Raw genomic sequence first — 22,780 nt, 5'->3', positions numbered from 1 at the left:
ACACTGTCTCTCATTCTCTCTCTCTCACACACACTCATTCTCTCTCTCACACACACACACATAAACGCTCTCACTGTCTCATTCTCTCTTTCTCTCTCTCTCACATACACACATATTCTCTCTCTCACATATACCCACTCTCTCACTATCTTATTCTCTCCCTCTCTCTCTCCCCCCCCACACACACTCTTCCCCCCTCCTCCTCTCTCTCACCCCTGCTCCAAGTCACAGAGCTCTTAGGCTGTAAAGAAGTGATTGTGGGAGAAGCATAAAAGGCACTGTGGTCCCACCACAACAAGTGCGGCAGTGGCACACCCTCAGTATGACTAGAAATGGGAGCATTACCAAACCCAGTTAGGGCAGTGGGAAAGAGAAAGTGAAGGAAAAATCAACTATCTCTAGGCATAAATGGAGTTATAGATGTTCAGGGCCTTGAAATAGAATGAGGAATTTGAATTGGAGGTGAAGAGGATGGGGAAAGGAGTGAAGGAAGGAAGGAATGTGGAGTCATGCCAGTGGTAAGCAAGGGACATTTTGCAAGGACTTTTTATTTTTAGCTGGTATGAATCTGAGCAGGAAAGCCAAGGTTATCAGAGAAAGAAATGAATACTATGAAGGTCTGTGAAGGAGAAATGGCAGATTTTTCTTATGTTTTGAAGGGTAAATGAAGGAAAGACTTGGCCCAGACTGGGGTGTTGACTGAAAAAAAAAACCGTCTCTAAGGAGGTGTCCAAAATAACCTTGGGACAAGTTCCCTAGCTAGTCAGACACAAACACATCTGCAGAGAGGCTATTCTGAAAGTATTTCAGGGAGTCTCTGTCCTGGTGATTAGTCACTAGGTCTTAGATCAGCAGGGAAGAATTGTTTGCAAATGTAATAGTTTATTCTTTTCACTAATAGCAACTCTGTAAGAAAATGGGTTACATCTAAATATGTCCTTGGCCCAATGGGCTACATGCATGTTGTTGGTGATCATCATCAATGATGAAAAATAAAGTTATGAAGAAAATGGCAGTGCCTAATTCTAAGGACATAATGCCATTATGAAATGTATATGATGCTGTCAAGTGATCAAAGAAGGCGTCTCCCTCCCCAAGCAGAGGCATATTTGACTTCAGACTTAAGGCCGAGCAGGAAGAAAGAAGTGCTTTAAAGGGCTGGGAGCCACTTAGTGAACACCTTAAATTCCCTTGGGCCTTAAACCTTCATTTTGGTTCTTCCTGTACTGGTGTTATGTCTGTATCTTATCTGAAGCTATTAATTACCTCCCTTTCATCTCGCAGAAATCTTGAATATATCTGCAGTGTCAAAAATAGTAATGTCCATAGCAGGGATCAGAAAGGACATCCTAGTACTAATCCAGGAGCTGACTCTGGATTTCTGTGCAGCCATAAGCCACAAAAGGAGACAGATGGCTATCCATTTTCATTTCCCCATAGATTAGATGGGGGTGGGGTGAGAGTAGGGAAGAAACCTTGTTTCTTCAAGTCAATCCAATTCCTCTCACACTTATGAAGGTCTAGGCACCGAGGAGACAAAAAGAGTTATGGCAGATCCTGTTATCAAGTTGTTTACTGCTTAATTTAAAGGGGGGTGAGAGTAACAAGGACAAAGAGAAAGTGCATGAATAACCTTGGGTATAAGGGAGAGCCAGAGAAACACAAAAGGGAGAAGTAGGCAAATACTGTGAGAAGTAGGAGGAGGGAAGGAGAGATCACTTTCACATAGGGCTGAGAGAGGCCAGGAAGGCCTTTAAGGAAGAGATGGCATCTGAGTTGGGCCCGGAATTCCAGACTCTCAGTGGGCAAAGGGACCTCAGTGGCCATCTGTTTTCCCCCATACCACATAGGAGTCACTTCTACAACATTACCAATCAGTTAGCACCCAGTCTTCACTGGAAGAGTGAGAGAGGGCCCCCACTCCTCCTCCCTCCTCCCTAGGCAACTCATTCCATGTTGGGAGTAGTTCTAATTGTTAGCAAGTTTTTCATTACGTTGCTCTAACACTTCTACATGAGGCTCTTAGTTCTTCCTCTGGGAGCAAAAAGTCCAATCCTCTTTCTGTGTGACAGTCTTTTAAACACTTGAAAACAGCTATCCCACTAAGTTTTCTCCAGGTTAAACCATCCCTGTTTCTTCAACTGATATAGTTCTTTACCATTCTGGATTCTCTTCCTCTGTATACCCTCCAGTTTATCAATGTCCTTCCTAAAGACCATTGGGGCAGCTAGGTGGAACAGTGGATAGAGTGCCAGGCCTGGAGTCAGAAAGACCTGAGTTCAAATCCAACCTCAGACACTAGTTGTGTGATCCTGTCAAGTCACTTTAAATTGTTTGCCTCCGTTTCCTCATCTGTAAAATGACCTACTCCAGCACCTAGCATGGGAATCTGCTAAATAAAAGTGATGGCTTTCAATTAGTAGACACATAATAAATATTTGTTGAATTGTTGTTATTGAATCTTTTGCTGCCAGACTTATCAAGTAAGTAAACAATCATAACCACATATTCCTTCCTTAAAGTTTTAAAGACTAGTGTCCTTTATCACTGTAGTACTAAAATAGTAGTCTTCAAAGTCCCTTCTAGCTGAATCCCAAACTTTTTTCTCTTCTTTGACAGTAGCATTTTGTCAGCAGTATTTTCAGTGGCCCCCATCTCCCTGCCCTGTATCATCTCTTCATAACCATTTCTTCTGTTTTACATGATACTATACTGCACTAGTTCTACTTTGTTATCTCCTTTTTGTCGATTCTTCTTCCTCTCACCTCTTAACTGTGGATGATACCTAAAGCTCAGTTTAATTCTCTGCCTTTTTCTATCTTCATTCATTAAAAGTTATCATTTTCACTTGTAACTTCAATGAGTCTCATGCTGCTAACTCACAAATCTACATCTCTAGCCCCAATCTGATATGTCTACTAGTAGATTCCATCATTATTTCAAATTAAACATGTGAATTTGGGCAACTTTCTTAACCTCTCTGGTCCTTAATTGTTTGTAAAATTTGGGGTGTTGGGTTCTGAGATTCTTTTAAATATTGTTTAAATATTTAGAACCAAGTGCATGAGAAGCAGCCAGCATGGGGTAGTAGATAGAGAGCCAGAGTCAGAAAGTACAGGGTTTAAATTGGGCCTCTGACACCCACTGGCTGCATGACCTTGGGCAAGTCACTTAACTTCTCAGTGTTCTAGATAGCTCTCCAAGTCCATAAATTACTGAACACTTGCTGATCTGAATTAGTAAAGAGAATTTCCTCACTGGAATTCCTTAAACAAATGAAGTCATAGATTCAGACCACAAGAAGAAGACTCAAGCTTATCATCTCCCACTATTTATCTCCTAACTGGATTCTCCTTCCTAATTTTTAAATTTTTTTAAATTAAAAAATGTTCTTCTAGTCTCCCAAGTCTTAGAATCATCATTGACTCCTTCTCCTCACATATCAGTGATCAATCCCATTTCTTCTTCCAACTTGTCTTTCCAACTATGGACTTTTCTTTCCCTCTCCATTCCCAGTGATATCACCCCAGTTCAGGCCTTCATGAAATCCTAATTACTATAACGGTTCTTGATTTTTTTTTCCTGCCCTCTAATCTATTTCAGTCTATTCTGTATAATTCATGGGGGAGAAATGGAAGAGATTCCGGATTTTAAAGCTCTGGTTCTTTTTACAATGATTAGTCACACTAAGTAACCATCAGGGCACTCAGTGTCCTGTTTTGTAGACAAAATGTTCCTTCAACTAGGTTATGAGAAGGGAGTTCTAGCACAAACTTTGGGGGTTTTCCAGCATCTCTGATGTAGTTTAGTAAGATGTTGCTGCCATCTTGTGCCTTCATGAGGAAACAGTTATGCACAGGGTATTTTGATGCAAAGAATGATGAGTTCACAGCAGCTCCTTGGATTAGAAAATGTTAGTGAGACTCAAAGAAAGGTATGGTAGAGCCAAGGGGAAGAGAAGGAGCATCTTAGTATTGCTTAGGGAGGTTCAATTGCCTGAGAATTCCAGGACAACTCAGAGAACTCCTGAGAACTGGGCTCAACTGGGCTTCTGACTTCTTGGCCAGCCTAGTGAGGAACATTAATTCAGCTATCAAAACTCCCTTTCAAAATACTCTTTCTTCTGTGTTTTAAATGCAGGGATGGGGAAATTGTATGAAGTCATCACATTTAGCTACCCAAGCAGAACTCATCGAGTCATCTCAAGAGTTACTATGAGGCAGTTCTTCATGGGAGTTCCTGCAGGAACTCATCACATCATAACCAGCCAGCCCAGGATCTGGGAGTTGGAGGTAAGAACTAGGAGCTGGTTTGTTGAATCCACACACAGTTGTTAAAAGTTGACTTGTGGGCAGCTAGGTGGCACAGTGGATAGAGCACTGGCCCTGGATTCAGGGGGACCTGAGTTCAAATCTGGCCTCAGACATATAACACTTACTGGCTGTGTGACCCTGGGCAAGTCACTTAACCGCACTGCCTATCCTAAAAAAAAAAAAGTTGACTTCTACGTGAGGGAACAGAATACTTCCCTTCAGGTGCATTGCAAAGCCTTTCCAAATCCTGGTAGGGTTGTGGTAAAGCACTGGTCTTTATAAAGAGAATCTGACTTATGAATCTTATATCCCTTACCCTTTCCTCGTTAGTTGCATAAATACTGATTATTATACAGAATCAACAAGTAGAGCTGGAATGTCAAGATGTTTTGGGGGAGGAGATCACTTTCTAGCTTGTCATTCAGAAAATATTTTATGATTATCTCCTGTGTTTAAAGTCCTATACTAAGGGCTATAGGCAGAATCATTAGAATTAAAGATTTATAGGACTGGGAGGGACCTTAGAAATCAGCTAATCTCTTTTGCCAATGATGAAACAGAAGAATGACTAGGCCAAGGTCACTTGACAAATGCAAAAGAGCTAATAGCCAAGTGTCAAAAGGAAGCTACAGTTTAAAGGCAGATTCAGGAGTGATGCTCATGCAAATACACTTGGATATTGACCACAGGGGTGTGTGTGTGTGTGTGTGTGTGTGTGTGTGTGTGTGTGTGTCCCTATAAACACTGATAACCATTCAGATATGTATTCAGGCACTGGGCTATTTGCAGTGCTTGGACTGACCAGAGTTAGGCAGAGTTAGCCTGGGGGGTTTAGAAGAAGCAAGAGAAGAATGTTAGTTGGTGAGAGGAGGAATAGAGAGTGTTAAAACAAGTGAGTCCTGCATGGGGGAAGTCCTAATCCAGCAGGAGCTGAGAGGTAAAGGGTGTATTATATCTATATCTATATCTATATATATATATCTATATATCTATATATATATCTATACACACATATAGCTTAGCACAGTGCCTGGCACATGGGAGGCACTAAATAAATGCTTGTTCTCTTTGCCCCTTGTTGCTCAGCCTTCTCTTCTTATGCCCCAATCAGTAGCTCCTCTAGCTAACTCAGCATAGTACAAGTAGAAAGAATGCTGCATTTGGAATCAGAAGACCTGGGTTTGAATCCTGATTCTGCTACTTACTACCTGTATGACCATGGCCTGGTCACTTCAATTCCCTTATCTCTAAAATGAAGGAGTTAGGCTACATGGTCTTTAAAATCCCTTTCTGTTCAAAATCTAGGTAAACCAACTCTTCAAGGGCAAAGTTTTAGATTGGCTCTGAGCTCAGATAGTAGATACTTCCATTATCTTGAACTTATCTTATTTCTAGAGCTTCCTCTACCAAGGATTGAGGTCAGTCCTAAGATTCTGCCAGGATTTAGACAGTCTCAGATCTGGTGTCACATGGCCCAATGAAACTATAGATGTCAATCATGGGAGAGAGGTGAGGACCTCATGTTTCTCTTCCCCTAATTGAATCTTCCACTTTTCAGCTCCTCTCTCATTCATGTCACATTCTCTGGTTCCCATGCTTGTCATCAGGCCTCATGAGGTGCTGTCTGTCTGAATTTTCAGCCTCTGAAACACAGGAAAGCAGTCACTTGTTTATGGCCAGAGTCTGCTAGCTTCTGATCAAATATGCAAGAGGCCAAAAGGATGAAAAAACTGTTGGTAACTTGTGTTTGTTTCCTTTCCTAGCTGACAGCAGCGACAGGCAGAATTTTCCTGTGTCTTGTTGACATGGACCAGAGAAAACTGAGCTTTATTATCATGAGGAATGCCATCTCCTTGTTGGAATATCAACAGTTGGAGGGAATTGTTGCTGTCCTTTTGAGCAAACCCATGCTATTTGTCAGGTACCTTGTCAAGGCTGACCCAGAGCTTATGTCCTGATCAATGAAAGGTTTCAGGGGAGCATGGGCTGGCAATTCAGAAAGAGCTCAAATAGAGACACTCATGAATGTTTTGCCTTGGTAAGAGTGAAAACAAATTTTTCATTGTGGGGACTTCTGACATAGTAATGAGAGGTAGTCTGCTTCTCTTCATGGGCGTTATTGTTGGCTAACTTTTAAGTTAAAGGAGGAAGCTAGATTGTGAGCTCCTTGAGGGCAGGGACTCTCTTCTTGCCTTTTTTGTACCATCAGAGCTCAGCACAGTTCCTGGCACATGGTAGGCATGTGCCAACAACATGATTGTTGGAAATCTTGGGTTGGATAAGTCAACTGGGGTAGATATCATGTAACAGTATTGCTTATCAGTGACTTTTTCCTATGCTGATAGCAAGTGGGACTTTGTATTTTTTATTTTAGTTTTCCTTTTGAGGTACCTGAGGGCAAGCCAGACCAGGCTGCAAGAAAGATAATGTCTTTTCAGCTTGAGGACAAAAACAGTTGGGCTCTTCTGGGACCTCCTCAGCCACATTATGCTGGAGCACTTATTTTGGCTAAGTATGGGACAGTGGTGGTGGAGGAGAACCAAATCTGTATTCAGCTTTGTGTGTGTTATGGAAACATTCTTTCTCTCCATCTGGACTCAAAGTTTCTTGGAGTATAGAATTTTTCCTTTGTACTTTGTACTCCCAGCACATGGCACAGTGCCAATAAATATTCTATAGGATTTTGGAGTGCACTTTCTGTGATTCATATGGTGATTTTTCTTTTCCAGATCTGTGGATCAACCACGAAAAGAAATCCCAAGTGACCATCTGCCTGAACCCAGCTCTCAAACTAAGAAGCAAAGGATATCTCGAAAGTCTCTCTTTTCCAAGGTTCAAGTCAGAGAATGAAGGATAGGCATAGGAGAGCGATTTTTACTCGCTCCTTGGGGTTTCTTTTTACTCTCAGTGCTTCCCCATGTGGAAGGAAGCATGCCTCTTTATGTCATTTGGGTAAACTGAGCCCCACTGCCTATACTGCCAATAGCCTTACATGGGGGTATAAATCAGAGAATTAATAGCAGTAACACCAACCCACTTTTTTCCATAGTGAATACAACCGGGTTGGATCCACTTGGTGGTAACTGTCTGGATTTTGGACATAGGATTTTAAGAAGAAATAAACAGCCTCTGAGATATTAGTTTTATAAATCCAAACCTTTCATGCCTGCAGTCATCACAATTTTATATTTTTCAAAGTTTGCAGAGATATTATCTTATCACATTCCTTCAGCTTAACATTTTCTTCTCATAGAATGGCACTATAAGCCTTTAGGAATGTTGGTCCAATTTCTTAGTTTTTGATGGTTGGGCAGTTTTAGAGAATAGGGCTTACCTTAGCCCTGGTATGGTTTTAGGGTATTGGGAAGGCACTATCCTAATTAACCCCCCAAATTTCTTCTTACTTGTTGGCAAGTGCTTGAAAGTCCAGAGTTAATTTAATTTAATTCAACAAACACTTATGAAGCAGCTACAATGTTCCAGGCACTTGTGCTAGGTACCTGGGGAGTTGGGGAAGGAAAGGAACCAACATTTATATAAATTGGACCAACATTCCTTAACCAGGACCAGAAACCTGGCCTCTGGACTCCTTCCAGTCCAGAACTCCTTCTGTTACATCATGCTGCCTTTCATTTGTATTTCTTATTTTATATTCTGTCATTGCAACTGATGCATGATTGATTCAACCTCAGTCGAGACCTAATGAGCGTGTTGATTTACAGATATTATGGAAGCTCAGGCTCCGCAACCAGGAGCCCCTGAAGAATGTGTTTTACCTTTTGGCAGAAAGGGCTCGAGATTCCAACACCAAAAGACGTCACATGGCAATTAAAGGCTTAGGAAATATGGCTTATGAAGCACCTGACAAGGTAAGAATTAGGAAATTCTTAGTCATTTCTGTACTTACCTAACCAGGGATCATCCATATGGCAGAATTTCCCAGTGCCAAGAGTAAGGAAACTTCAAAATAATATTTCCTGAGGAGCAAAGATGCTGGCAATATTCACTGCCATGCCCTTCTTGTGCCATCCTTCTGGGTGTATTAAGCATCATCTGTACCCATTTTACCCAAGGCAAAATGATGTGCTAGAGAAATGCTCTCTTCAGCCCTCTCCTGTGTGCCTGTGTATGCTAGGGGGAATGGGGCATGGGGGAAGAGGAGGGCATTAGTGGCACTGCCCTGCATGCACTGCCCTCAATATATTTTCACCAGGGGATTCCAAGAGAGTCAGGAGCAGCATTGAACCAGACAGTGGAAAGGAGCAAGTGAATCTGCTTTGTGAATAACTATGCCAGCATTTCAGAGATGAGCATTTAGTTGAGGGTATTTAAGGTGAAGTAAGGTGATACTGTGTAAGTGTAGTAGATATAGAACTAATCTCAGAACCAGGAAAACTCGGGTTCAAGACATGCTTCTCACATATATTAGTTGTGTGACTCTGTACAAGTCCCTGCACCTCTCAATGTTTTAGGCAACTCTCTAAGACTAAAATTTGCATAGAAGATGCTGACCTGCTTTGGTAGAGGGAATTTCCTCATCTGGGAATTCCCTAAATCAGTGGTTCTCAAAACTTTTTGGTCTCAGGACCCCTTAGTGAATTAACTCGCCTAGAGACTGGAGACACTCCTCCCATCCTATTCCTCCTGTACTTCTCCCCCTGCCTCATGGTCTGGTTTGGAGGTATCATTTTGAGTAGATAGAAGCAGGGCAGATGGCAAGATGGCTGGAGTGGATAGCTGGATGGGATGTGAAGCATGGCCTAGTTTAGGGGTATGGGACTGGCTAAATGTAGTGGGCCTTGATGCTACAAGGTATTTTGAAGGTACAATGAGGGCAGAAGAAGTGTTAAGAGTGGTTTTTAGGGTTACTCAGTCTTCTGAAGGGAGTAGGGCATGAAGGAAAACCAATAGAAAGATGGATAGTGTGTGGGGCAAGGGTATCTTTTAAGAAGTTTTTCCTACATGCACTTGATAACCTAGCAGAAAACCATAGATTATTGAAGTGCTGCCCAGCATGCTTAACAAGGGGAGACGTTTGCAGGCCTTGGTTGTTTTTTCTTTGGGGCATATAAGGAAGAATGCTTTCTTTTGGAGAAAAAATTGGGAAGGGGAGGAAACAAGCATTTATTAAATGCCAACTCTATGCCAAGCACTATGCTAAGCACTTTGACAAATATAACAGATTTAGAACAGATTTTAGAGATGGGTCCTATTCATGTAACAGGGAGAATGGGGCCCTTCAGGGTGGAGGGTTGGCCACGTGAAGATTCCCTGCTATTTATGATCTTATTATCCCTTTGGACAGGCTATGAAAAACCTAGGAGAAGCCAGGAATAAAAAGGGGAGCTGGTAGAGCCGCCATATAAGTAATGGTTCTATCACTCCAAACATAGAGAGTTAGCATTCAGTGAAGATATTTAAAGAGAAGGAAGGTCATTTAAGGGCTGATCTGTATTGGTAGTTGGAAGGGAATTCTCTGGTACACCATAGACAAACTGGGATAGGCCCAGCTGAAGTTATGTCGTTAACCTGAAGTGTGTCCTTCCCATGAGTGTTCTATGTGCTCTGGAAAGATGGTAGTGGTGGCGGTGGTGGTGGCAGAGAGACAGTTGTGATGTGTCTGTGTCTACACTCTTCTCTGCCCCCTCCAAGGCACTGTGCCATGGTTGTGTTTGGGACTTCCCTCAGTGTATGTAGGGATGTGGTGAGGTGGGAAGTGTGAGGGTGAGAATAAAAGAAGAACTAGAAGTGTGAGGAAGGGTGTTAATTTATTAGAAGGATGAATCTGTGGTGCTACAGTAATTCAGATACATCCTAGGCTGAATATCTGATTAACAGAGCTGAAATTCTCCTCTCTCTCTCTAGTGGCCTGTTTGAGAGATCAAGGCTATAGCTTAACACTCCTGATTTCTGTGAAGCCTCCCATACCCTTTTGGCCGCCATTTTAGTGCTTCCCCAAGGCCTATACTCCCCACGCTGGGCTCTGGATCCTCTCCCCACACTATGTACCTCAAAACTTACCGCCCCTAAATCCTTTCACGGATGAAGGAAAGTCTTGGGCTTGACGTCAGTCAATCGCCACTTTGTAAAGCATCTGCTAAAAGACTATACCCTGAGCTATCAAGGATGACTTAATCCTCCCAGTGTTCCTTGTGTGAACAAGGAACCCCAGTAGAAAATGAGCAGTCTGCCACAGTGCTTGTCTCTGTGGGTACTGGGAGGGTTGGGTGGTCCATCTTTTGTTAACTTGGAAACAGTAGTTCCTGTACTATTAATGCTCTTATACATCTTGCTTGCTTACAGGTGAAAAAGTATAAGAAGATTTTGCTAGACTCACTGGTCCATGGCCTGTATGATCCTGTGAGTTCTGAGATCATATATGAGAGTGTGAAGGCACTGATCATTATCTTGGGCAAGATCAAGGGAAAAGGTTTGGGCTCCTTCTTCGTAGATATCACCCTTCAGACCAGGACTTTATTAGATGATGTAAGTAGCTCAAGAAGTGCAAATAATTAAATTTTTAGTGGTGAGGGGGGCAGGGTAAAGACTTATGACTTTTGGGTGTGCTGGTCAGAGTATAAGGAACTCACTAACTAGTACAACAAACATTGAATGCTTATGATCCTGGTAGGTGCTCTGAGGACATGAAGATGAATAGGACATGTTTCCTGTTGTCAGGAAGTTTTCAGTCTATTAAAGGGAACAAGACATATGCACAAATGACTATAATCCAAAGTACAATATGATAAATGTCATAAGAAAGGCACAACTACAATGTAGGAACTCAGATGGAGGAGGGATCACTTCTGCCTGAGGAGGTCAGCAAAAGCTTCACTAAAGAGCGGTTGATCAATTACTCAAGTATTTATTGAGACAGCTGGTGGCTTAGCAGATAGAGCACTGAGCCTGGAGTCAGGAAGATGTGGCTATGTTACTCTAGACAAGTCCCTCCACCTCTCAGTGTTTTAGGCAACTCTCTAAGACTAAAATTTGCAGAGAAGATGATGACCTGCTTTGGTTGAGGGAATTTCCTCATCTGGGAATTCCCTAAATCAGTGGTTCTCAAAACTTTTTGGTCTCAGGACCCCTTAGTGAATTAACTATATTAATAACTGGCTTGTCTAGCCTTAGACACTTACTAGCTTTGTGCCCCTGGGCAAGTCACTTAACCTCTGTTTGTCTTAATACACTGGAGAAGGAAATGGCAAACCACTCCAATATCTTTGCCAAGAAAACTCCAAGGACTGTATGGAGTGCTATGGTCCACAGGATTATGAAGAGTCAGAGGTGAATGACTGAACATCAAATTTATTAAGTGCCTGCTATGTGCTAGGCACTGTCCTAGGTGCTAGGGATATAATTTCGAAGTATTGTGTGTCATTTGAACTGGGCCTTGAAAAATGGATCAAATTTTCATAGACTTTCAGGGTTTGCTATAGGGGAGGACATCCTGAGTAAAAGCATATGGGCTATGATTGGAAAACAGTGAACAGTCTAGTCATGGCAGGGTCATAGAAAAGGTGAAGGGGAATAATGAAATGTAAAGCTGGAACTGTGGCCTGACACTAGTGACATTGGACAAATTACTTAAACTCCCTTGGCCTTGATTTCCTCATTTGTAAGATAAGGGGTTTTGATTAGATGGCCCCTGAGGTCCCTTACACCATCAGAACCATTGATCTTGTGATCCCAGTATGGCTTGAACTGAATTAATTCGGTGACACTGGGAATTACTGAAGAGTTTTGATTGATTGAGTGACATTGTTAGCTTTCAGAATGTTAACCAGTGGCATAAAGGATGGATTGGAATAAGAGAGACCAGACAGGGAAAAGACAATGAGAGTCTGAACTGGAATGGTGGCAGCTCCAATGGGGAGGGTAAATTTCACTAAGAGTCTTCAGGAAGGGCTCCGCAGAGCTTTGCGACTGTTTAGATTTTAGGGGGCGATGAGAGGGAGAAGGAAGGGTGAAAAATGACTCTGAAGTTGCTGGTTTTAGGTTGACCAGAAGAATGACTACCATTAGTAGAAATAGAAATATAACAAAGAAATATCAGTTTTGGAGGTGCGTATGCCTGGTCATGTTAAGTTCCACTTTGGATACAATGAAATTGAGGCACTTAAATAAAGTTGGAAATAAAGAACTGAATTCTGGGAAAATAGTCAGAATTGGAAATACACAGTTGGGATTATGATAATATTAACAACAATAACAATAATTTTAATTTATACTTGTATGTTGCTTTGAGGTTTAGAAAGCACTGTGACATACATGACCTCATTTGAATCATAATGACTCTGTGAGGTTAGGGACAGTGATCTATTTTTATCCCCACTCTACAAGCAAGGAAAATGCTTTGAACCTGGATTCATGCTCACTCTCTGACGCAGACAGTGTCCACAAACAAGTCACCTCATTTCCCTGAGCCTCAGTTTCCTCATTATACTTGTATTTCTGACCTCACAAAATTGTTGTGAGGAAAATATTTTGTAAACTGGAAAGCACTATATGAAAATGAACTGTTGTTATTATTATTGCTGCACGGTGCCAAGGTATCTTCAGGAGATGACAGTCCCAGGCTGAGTTCACTCTTTGTCAAGTGTATTTTCTCTTTGATCTCTGGGAGGAAGGGAAGAACAGAAACCTTCTTGGTTCTTTAAGTCCATTGTCCTCTGAAGCAGACTCAGGGACAGATTAAACAACCAAACTAACAAGGTGGGATTGGGAAGGAGAGGGAACTGGATTGTGGTGAACTGGAATCTGGTGTGGTGAGCAGTGATGTTAAAGAACTGGGGGTAGTATTCTCAGTCCTTTTCTTTTGAAATTGAGAGTTTTTTTTTACGGGACGGATCCGACCACTTATTTATATATATATATTTACATATATTATTATATTATATTATCTTATATTTATTTATATATTATATTATATTTATATATTATATCACATTATATTTATATATCATATTATATAACATAATATATTATATCATATATAATATATTATATTATATTTATTATATATACTATATATTATATTTATATTATATATTATATTATATTTATATATACAGATATATATACTGTATATATATATATATAACAGTGGTGAATTATAATAAGGTCACTTGTTTATGTTCTTTATTCATTCATTTTACCTAGGTGTTTAATCATGCATGAATTAATTCATTAATATATATATTTTTGGGGGGTGGGGCTGGCTTCTGGTGGCTATACAGGAAAATGACAGCCTGAGGTATTCAGCATTTATCTTGTTTGGGCAATTGGCTGCCTGTGCTGGGTGGAAATGGAAGAAATTTTTTACCAGCCAGGCTAAAAGGACGAGGGACTCCCTCCTGGTCCACTTAAGGGATGGAAATCCTCACGTTGCCATGGTAAGACTCTAAATAAATAACTCACAAAATGAAACCTCTGCTTTCTCCACAAAGAACATTATGGTGTAATCCCCACTTGTGCTTAAGTTACTGCCCTCCTACTGGCTCAGTTATGAGGACTCCATTTCCATAGCAGCAAAATCCCTCTGATTCTTCAGCCTGTAATCTCTAAGTTCTTGTGAATTCTCATTTTCTCTTGACCCATGCCAGCCCAAGACTAACACCAGATAATCCTAGATGAGCCAGTGTTAATGGAGTTTATTTAATCAGTGGGCTTCCATCTGTGTAGTGTAGCTTTCCCTAACTTGGGCCACTGTTATTATTACCTGTTTCTACTCTTCTACCTACCCCATTTCCCTGATGCAGTTTTGAAAAATCACGGAAAAAGGAGTTCCCATATGAAGTTTAAATTATTTGTATTATTAGGTAATATGTAATATACCACTGAAAGATGCATGAATTTCTATACATTAGTCATTAGAATGCTATATTAGGATAACTTCTGAACAGTGAATATTGAATATTAAATGTATATTTAATGATAGAAGTTCATCAACGTCTGAGTGTCTGTTTCTTTGACCTCCAATTCAACCAAGCACAGCAAAATGCTGCAAAATTCTACCTGGGAGGGTGGAATATAACCACCCTGAACCTGGGTTCAACCTCTCTCTTTGGTCATGTCATCCTCAGGGGTGAAGGTTTCAGGGCCAGAAGGTGTCCTCTGTATCAATAGAGTACTCAACTAGGTATCGGATTCTTTTTTTTTTTAATCTATCAATCAGAGAGTGGGTGGATAGAGAGCCAGTAACCTTGGGTTCTCATCCTGCCTCTGACATATACTGGCTATGTGATCTGGGCAAATTACCTACCTTCTCAGTGCTATAGGTCACTCTCTAAGACTGGGACATGCACAGAAGTTTCCTTCCCCTACCAGTGAAACCTCAGATCCAGGGCCTCGTCCCTCGCCCTTACTAATCCCTAAGACAGAAGGCCCAAGGACCATTCTTTCTGCTGCTGGCTCCACTGTGCCTCAGTCTTGTAAAAAGCTCAGTGATTAAAACCCACACCTCTACCTCATCAGCACTTGTGAGAAGAATGGTCCTGTTTTTGCTGAGGCATCACTAACGGAGAAAATGCACTCACCTGTGAAGTCATAGTGTAGACACCGTCACCTGACAAACACAGATACTCCCTAGGTCTACCCGATCTGCAGCCTTGCAGCAAAACCCTTCCTTGCAGACCCATCAGGGCTCCCCAGACTTAGAATCATCTAGCTCCTGATGAAGGACTCTCCAATGCTCTGACTCCCTGAACATGACAAGGTGACCACTTCCTTTTCCCTAGGCCTGCAGAACAGCTTTTCACGCTTGCTCGCCTTTCCTGAGATTGAAGAAGGAGCCCTTGGAATATACTATCCAAGCCCAGGAAGAGCAAAGGAACCCCAAACTCTATTGGCAGCTGGTGAGCAGAATTTTCTCCTATCTTAATCAATCCATAATAATTCATTAAGCACTTATTATGTTTCAGGTCCTACTGTGTTAAGAGCAGGGGACACAAAAGAAAGGTAAATACCTGATCCCTGGCCTCAAGGTGAATGCATTTTAATGGGGGAGACCCTTCTTCTATGTCCTGGTGAGACAAAGGGTCTATCTATTTCCCTGGAAAATCACAAATCAAATACTGTCTATTCAGTTATATAGCTTTTAAGTGCCTACTGTGGGCTTCATGCTGGGATTACAAAGCTGAAAATTGATTCAGATTCTTTTCCTTTTCCCACCCCGTATTGCTCTCTTTTACCTTTTACTGCTTAATTTTGTTATTTAGAGTCACCCCAGCATGCACAACTCAGTTCCAACTTTCTTTCAAACTACCTTAGTAGTTCTGGCCTCAGACCAGACGCTTGACACTTACTAGCTGTGTGACCCTGGCAAGTCACTTAACCTCAATTGCCTTGAAATAAAAAATCAGGGGCAGCTAGATGGCGCAGTGGATAGAGTTCTGGCCTTGTAGTGAGAAGGACCCAATTTTAAATCCAGTCTCAGACACATGATATTTATTAGCTGTTGTGACCCTGGGCAAGTCACTTAACCCCGATTGCCTAAGCAAAGAAAAAAAAAATTTTAACGATGATTTGGTAATGATGACAGTTTTAAGAATATTGATAAAAAAAAGAAAAAAGAAAAAAAAGAATATTGATAACATTTTCATAACAGTTTGACCTTAATGAATGCCTTATAATTAGTCTTTGATGTTTTCCTTGTATTTCTTCTGGACCTTTTATATCAAATTTTCCATTGCGTTTTGATCTTTCTGTTACAAATATCTGAAAGTCTTTCAGTTTGTCAAATGTCTATTTTTTTTTCATTTAGGATTATACTCAACTTTTCTGGGTAAATTATTCTTGGACACCACCCCAGCTCTTTTCCCCTTCAAAATATAATTCCCAAAATTTACAGTCCTTTAGAGTAGAAGCTGCTAGGTCTTGTGAAATCCTGAATGTACTTCTGCAGTATTTAAATTTTTGTTGTTGTTGCTTGCAATATTTTCTCCTTAATCTGGGAATTTTGAAACCTGAAAGAAATTTATTGTCCAGTGGGGAGAAATGATGGAAATCTAAGGCAGAATGTGAGAGAGGCAAAGCTGAGCCAGGGAAAGAGCAGAAAGAAAACTTAAGGAGAGTGCAGACTTTACTAGGCCATCTGCAATTGTCCCAGAATGCTGTGCAAATGGCATAAGGGCTAGAGATTTCATGCAAATTATGCCTTATTTCAAAAGGAAGTAGGAGAGTCCCAAGTTATTTTATTTTGTTTTTTAAAGTATGGATTAAAATGACTTCCAAATAGGAATTTTTCAAAAGCTTTTTCCCCCTGCAGTGCCAGCTTGCATCGTTGTAAGTTTTGGAAGAGCAGGTAAAGGTTTCAAATTGTCTAGCAACATATTCCTATGTTCTGTGGATATCTAATGACTTTGCCCCAGGTTTAGGTTTTAATGAAAATTTGATGCATTTCCCACCTCTGGGAGCTGGAGGCAGATTTACTCCCTAGCTGCTGGTCTGAGTGCTCAGTGGCATATTCAACATTTGACAGATGTACTGTAATTCTCATGGTTAATAGTTTCTGCAAAGGGAGAGCTAGCTTTATTGCATCTCCTCCTCACTCATGTCTCTATCATTGTTTTCTTTTAGAGCTACTACCATCCAGAGCTCCTGCAGTTCTTCTATGCAAACAAAATCCTATAAACTCATATGGCATCGCAGAGAAAGGATGTTAATGATCAGATGTCCTGAATTCTCAACATTTTACTCATCTGAATCCATATTCCATTTACCACTACATATTGAGGTGAAAAAAAAAAAACCCAATGCTTGTTGTGATAGCAATTGGTAGTAATTATTTCCATGAATCACAGTTTGTAAGGACTGCATGATTAAACCAAACTTGGTACACCCGAAGACTTTCAAATAGAACTTTAGAATGCTAGAGTTGAAAGAAATTTTAGAAATTATCTAGACTAATCCATTCAGTTTATATAATAAATCATTTTGTCCTCATGCATTTTTATTGCAAATGTTATTTCTAGGGTGGCATACGAATAAATATTTTAAAATTTAAACACTTATAAATTCCATTCTTATTTCCTTGTATTGTTTTGGTATATTTCCATTTCTATCATTTACCTTTTATTCTTTCTAAACATAAGCTTTCTTCACCTCAACATAAGTGTAACTCTTACCATTTGCCCCTTTCAGATTCTCTAGTGCCAATTGTTTAAAAATAAACTTTGGTTGTGAAATTTTAATAAAACATAATAATTATGCATCACACATATGGCAATTAAAATGATTAAAATGACTTTTAAAATTTTAATTTATATGTAGATGGATTAGTGACTATTTCATTCAGTTCAATGGATTTTTTAAAAGCCATTTGCTATGTGCAAGCAAGCCAAAGCAGAAGCAAAGATAAAAATGAAACACACTGCCCTCAAGGAGTTTATATTCTATGAGCCCTGCTTATTTTTTTTTTTTTTTATATTTCCGCTGGTTCTGCTTACCAGTCAAGCCTAGCTCCTTCTTTTTTTTTCTTTTTTAAATAGGTTAAGTTTTTAGGGGACTGTGTGGTGCAGCACAAAACTGCTGACTTTGTACACAGAGGTACTGGGGTCAGATCCTAACTCGTCTATTCATTGCCTGTATAACCTTGAGCAAATCACTTCATGGCTTTGGAACCTCACTTTCCTTGTTTATAGAATGAGGATGCTAGACAAGATGACCTCTAAAGTCTCCTCCTCCAAAAAAAAGCCTCTTCCAGTTCCAAATCTATGACCCTAGGAAAGAACTTCAGAGATCTTCTTATCGAACGCTCTCATTTTACTACTGAGGAAGGGCAGCTAAGTTGGCATGTTGGATAGAACAACAGGCTTGGAGTCAGGAAGACCAGAGTTCAAATCTGGCCTCAAATACTTATTAGCTGTATGACCCTGGGCACACACAACCCTGTTTCCCTCAGTTTCCTCATCTATAAAATGAGCTGGAGAAGAAAATGGCAAATCCCTCTAGCATCTCTGCCAAGAAAACATCAAATAGGGTCACGGATATGACTGAAACAACCCAACAACTACAACTTCCTATTTAAAGTTTAATCCGTGTGGAAGGCAACTGTAAATTCCTTGAGTATTTTATTCATTTCTGTGTTTCATTGCCTAGTAGACTGTTTTGCACAGTGTTTGCTGAACAAATGACCCATCAGAATCTTCAGTGATTCCTTATTGTCTATTGAATAAAGTCTAACCTGGCATTCAAGACTCTCCAAGGTATTTTCTCAGCTGACCTCTCTAGCCAACTCTATCACTACACTACTCCCTTTCGTAATACTTTAGCCCCTGTTGGACTACTTATTCTTATTTCTTGTGCTCTTCTGCCTTTTTATCTTTAATCATGGCATTCCCTCCACCTGCACTGCACTCTTCCCCCTCCTCCTCAACCATTTCTGCTTGCTAAATTCCAATCCATCATCATTCAGATGCAGCTCAAACTCTATCCATTCCGTAACACTTTCACTGATAACCTCAGGCAGAATTGCTCTTTTCCCCTAGGCTCAAATCCCTGCCTCTAATATTTAATGGCCTTGTGACCTTGTTTGAGTAACTGCATTCACCGTTTTTCTCTTTCCTCATCTGTCAAATGACCATAATAATACCTGTAATACTTATCTCACTGGGTTGTCGTGAGGATCAATGAGATGATGTATGTAAAGCCCTTCACATGATTTAAGTGCTATATAAATGTCAGCTACTAGTACTTATCTTTATAAAATTTTACATCAGGTAGTGCAGTGGATAGACTGCTGGGGTTGGGCCTGGGAGTCAAGAAAACTCACATTCCTAAATTCAAATCCAACCTCAGACACTAACTAGCTTTGTCGTTGTTGTTGAGTCATTTTTTTCAATTGTGTCCTACTCTTCGTGACTCCATTGGGGGTTTTCTTGGCAAAGATATTGGAGTGGTTTGCCATTTCCTTCTTCAGCTCTTTTTACAGATGAGAAAACTGAGGCAAACAGGGTTAAATGACTTGCTCAGAGTTACAAAGTATCTGAGGCCAAATTTGAACTCAAAAGATGAGTCTTCCTGACTCCAGGCCCCCTCTATCCACTGCTGCCCCCCAACTAGCTCTGTAACCCTGGGCAAATCACTTAATCTGTTTGTCTTAGTTTCCTCATTGCAAAAACGGGGATAAGCATAGCACCTACCTTGCAGGGTTGTTGTGAGGATCAAATGAGATAATATTTGTTAAAAAGTACTTAACAGTGTCTGGCACACAGTGGGTATTATATAAATGTTAGTTATTATTATTATTGTTATATTCCCTACTAGTATAGTGGTATACATTTAGTAACAAGTGAGTGAGTAAATGAACGAACAAAACCATGTCATCTGTGGTTTTTTTTTTTTTTTTTTTTGGTTAGACAATGGGGCAATGATTTGCCCAGGGTCATGCAGCTAGTAAGTATTATGTCTCTGAGGCTGGATTTGAACTCAGATCCTCCTGAATCCAGGGCCAGTACTCTATCCAATGCATCACCTAGCTGTCCCATCATCTGTGGATTCTTATTCCTTCCTGGGCAGAACCTATTTTAACAAGTAAGGGTACATCTAACTCCTGTGTTAATAATTTGGCCCTTCCCTATGGTTGATTTGTATTATATTTTAAAGTTGGTAAACCCATTCCTATTTTAATTATCCCATGACATGGCACCACTCCCTCTTGATTTGTAATTAAGCAAAGTCACCACTTAAAATCACAAAGCCAAGTTAAGGGTAATGCTTTTCAGCTTGTAACTTTTCAGGCATACATACATACATCTAAGCAATAGCGGTATCTATTTGCTGCCTTGTATTCGTTCATGTAGGCCTGGTAGAGACTAGAGAATTTGCAGTTTCATCCTTCGAGTAACACAGCAGACTTTGGGACAAATGAAAGTCAGTCTTGAAATGAAGCAGTTAAGGAGACCCTGAACTAGATCTTCAGAGAGTGTTCAAAGTGGCTGTAATCTGGAAAATCAGAGCTGCTGGTTGCTTAATGTAACCAGTGCACCAGCCTATATGCCTTTATGACATTTTTCATTCATTCATTCATTCATTCATTCATTCATTCATTCATTCATTCATCTGTCCAATCCTTTCATTTTATAGATAAGGACATTAAGGTCCGGAGGGGTTAAATATCTTACCCAAGGTCACGCAGGGAGTGAGTTGCAGAGTCAAGATTCAAGCTCAAGTCCTCTTATCCCATAGCCGACATTCTTGTCATTCTACCATGCTCCTGCCTAGAGTCAACATCCTCCCTTCTGCCTATGCCTTTATCCTCTTACTATATAATAGTGCTACTCTGTGGTCCTTCCCTTATATGGTTTATTCCTTTTGAATAAGTGTATCTTTCTAGGGCCATATTCTAGTCATGGTCCTGTCCCATTAAGTCTCTACCTTAGCCTGTTGATAAATTATAAACAAAATCAATTGGGACAGATCCTCAGTTTCCTTTATTAAGTAATGAATATATGTGATTTTCTGGCTGAAATAATTTGTCTTTAGATCTTGGGTTTAGGTAATATGTTGCTTGTTTCTCAAATTCACCATGTTCACAGTTAAACTTAATCTCTCTCCATCAAAACCCGCCCCTTCTTCTGACTTCCTGGTTTCTACCGATAATAACATACATTTATATAGTGCAACCCATGATCTCATATATAGACAAATTCATAAAATTTAGTTAACAAGCAAGGTGAACTAGAGAGCCTAATTTATTGTTGTTGAGCTGTTTTTTAGTCACGTCCAACTCTTTGTGACCCTGTTCGGGGTTTTCTTGGCAGAGATACTGCAGTGATTTGCCGTTTCCTTCTCCAACTCATTTTACAGATAAGAAACTGAGGCAAACAGGTGACTTTCCCAGGGTCACATAGCTAGGAAGTGTCTGAGGCTGAATTTGAACTTAGGAAGAAGAGTCTTCCTGATTCCCAGCCTAGTGTTATATCCACTGCCCTGCCTAGTTGTAATGTAAGGAGGTAAATGTGACCCAATAGGTAGAGATTTGGTGGGATAGGACCATGACTAGAATATGGCCCTAGAAGGATATACTTATTCAAAAGGAATAAGCCATATAAGGGGAGGACCATAGAGTAGCACTGTCATATAGTAAGAGGATAAAGGCATAGATGGAAGGGAGGATGTTGACTCTAGACAGGAGCATGGTAGAATAAAAAGAATGTTGGATTAGGAATAAGAGGACTTGAGCTTGAATCTTGATTCTGCAACTCACTCCCTGTGTGACCTTGGGTAAGATATTTAACCTCTCTGGACTTTAGTGTCCTTATCTGTAAAATGAAAGGATTGAAACAGATAAATGAATGAATGAATGAAAAAGCATTTATGAAGTGCTTTGTATGTGCCAAACATTATGCTAATTTCTGAGGATACAAATATAAAACTAAAGACAGTCTCTCTCTCTTTCCTCTCTCCTCTCTGAAAATTGATTAACGTGCCATCTGTGCCAACTTACTTTATGTAAGTTATTGATTAAAAATGCCAAACAACATAGGGCAAAGACCATATTCCTTGGGGCATTCCACTAGATGCCTCCTTCCAAGTGGTCATTGAACCATTAATGATTATTCTTACCCTTATCCACTTCGTTACTGTCTTTCCCCAGCTCCTATATTCTTCTATATTTCTCTTCCACTGGACCCTTGGGAACCCCCATTCTATTGTTAACAACTTCCCCTTCATCCCAGATCTCTTCTTTTCACATTCTTTCCATCTTCTTGTGTCTTTTGCTCACACTAACTCCTGCCCCAGTATGCCAGGCAGTGGATTTAGCATACTCCTTTCTGCCCACTGCCATTTCTAGATTTTTTGAAATTTTGCTCCATCTACCTTTATCACTCTGTCTAGCAATCTTCAGTTTACTCTCTTTTATTAATCAAAGGATCTTGATCTGCACAGTAGATCCAGGCTTGCTTCTTCCCTGCAATGCCAGGTCCTGTTCAACCTAGATAAGGACCTATCTCAACATAAATTTAGGAAGATTTGGGAGATTCCAAGTGACAATACAAGAAAAGACTGCAATCTCCTTTATCTGCCACTTCTGTTGTCAAAGGAAAAATTTAAGGGGCACAACGTTCAAGGCAAGACACCTAATCACAATCCTCATTTGGGGTGAAGGTGGGGGACCCTGCCAATGTGGCACATCTCCTGATCCAGCCTTTGCATTCCACATATCTTAAGCTGAGGCTTAGAAAGTAGGAACAGCTGCTGAGACGGTCATAGATCTGGGTGATGGCTGATGCTTCTAAGGAGAAAATTGCTATGTCTAGGAGATGAAGAAACTAGAAAAAAATGCAGCACGAGATGGAATGGTCAGAGAGAAAATGAAACAAACTTTTTTTTTTTTTTTGGTGGTGAGGGGTGATTGATACTCAAAAACAAAGGGATAGTCAGGAAGGATGATACACAGGGCAGTCTACTGAGATCTTAGAAATAGTTGGGCACCCAAAACTATTAAGGTTAAGGGGGATGGG

General features: G+C 40.4%; 1 protein-coding gene across 1 annotated transcript in view; it reads left to right on the top strand.

Annotated features, from left to right (window-relative positions):
- The window catches only part of MRO (maestro), an 80,036-nt gene extending 63,072 nt beyond the window's left edge, over nt 1–16,964 (top strand). The window contains exons 3-10 of the mRNA XM_027868787.1: nt 6,077–6,234; nt 6,688–6,825; nt 7,043–7,145; nt 8,036–8,182; nt 10,617–10,799; nt 13,553–13,708; nt 15,053–15,169; nt 16,893–16,964. Of these exons, the coding sequence (XP_027724588.1) occupies nt 6,077–6,234; nt 6,688–6,825; nt 7,043–7,145; nt 8,036–8,182; nt 10,617–10,799; nt 13,553–13,708; nt 15,053–15,169; nt 16,893–16,946 (1,056 nt within the window). The 3' untranslated portion in view covers nt 16,947–16,964. The remainder of the gene's footprint in view (nt 1–6,076; nt 6,235–6,687; nt 6,826–7,042; nt 7,146–8,035; nt 8,183–10,616; nt 10,800–13,552; nt 13,709–15,052; nt 15,170–16,892) is intronic.
- The last annotated feature ends 5,816 nt before the right edge of the window (nt 16,965–22,780 follow it).

Source organism: Vombatus ursinus, unplaced genomic scaffold, assembly GCF_900497805.2.
Source record: "Vombatus ursinus unplaced genomic scaffold, bare-nosed wombat genome assembly UNPS02014791.1, whole genome shotgun sequence".
NCBI lineage: Eukaryota > Metazoa > Chordata > Mammalia > Diprotodontia > Vombatidae > Vombatus > Vombatus ursinus.
The sequence above is the reverse complement of the archived record's forward strand: the minus strand, read 5'-3'. Positions and strand labels throughout refer to the sequence as shown.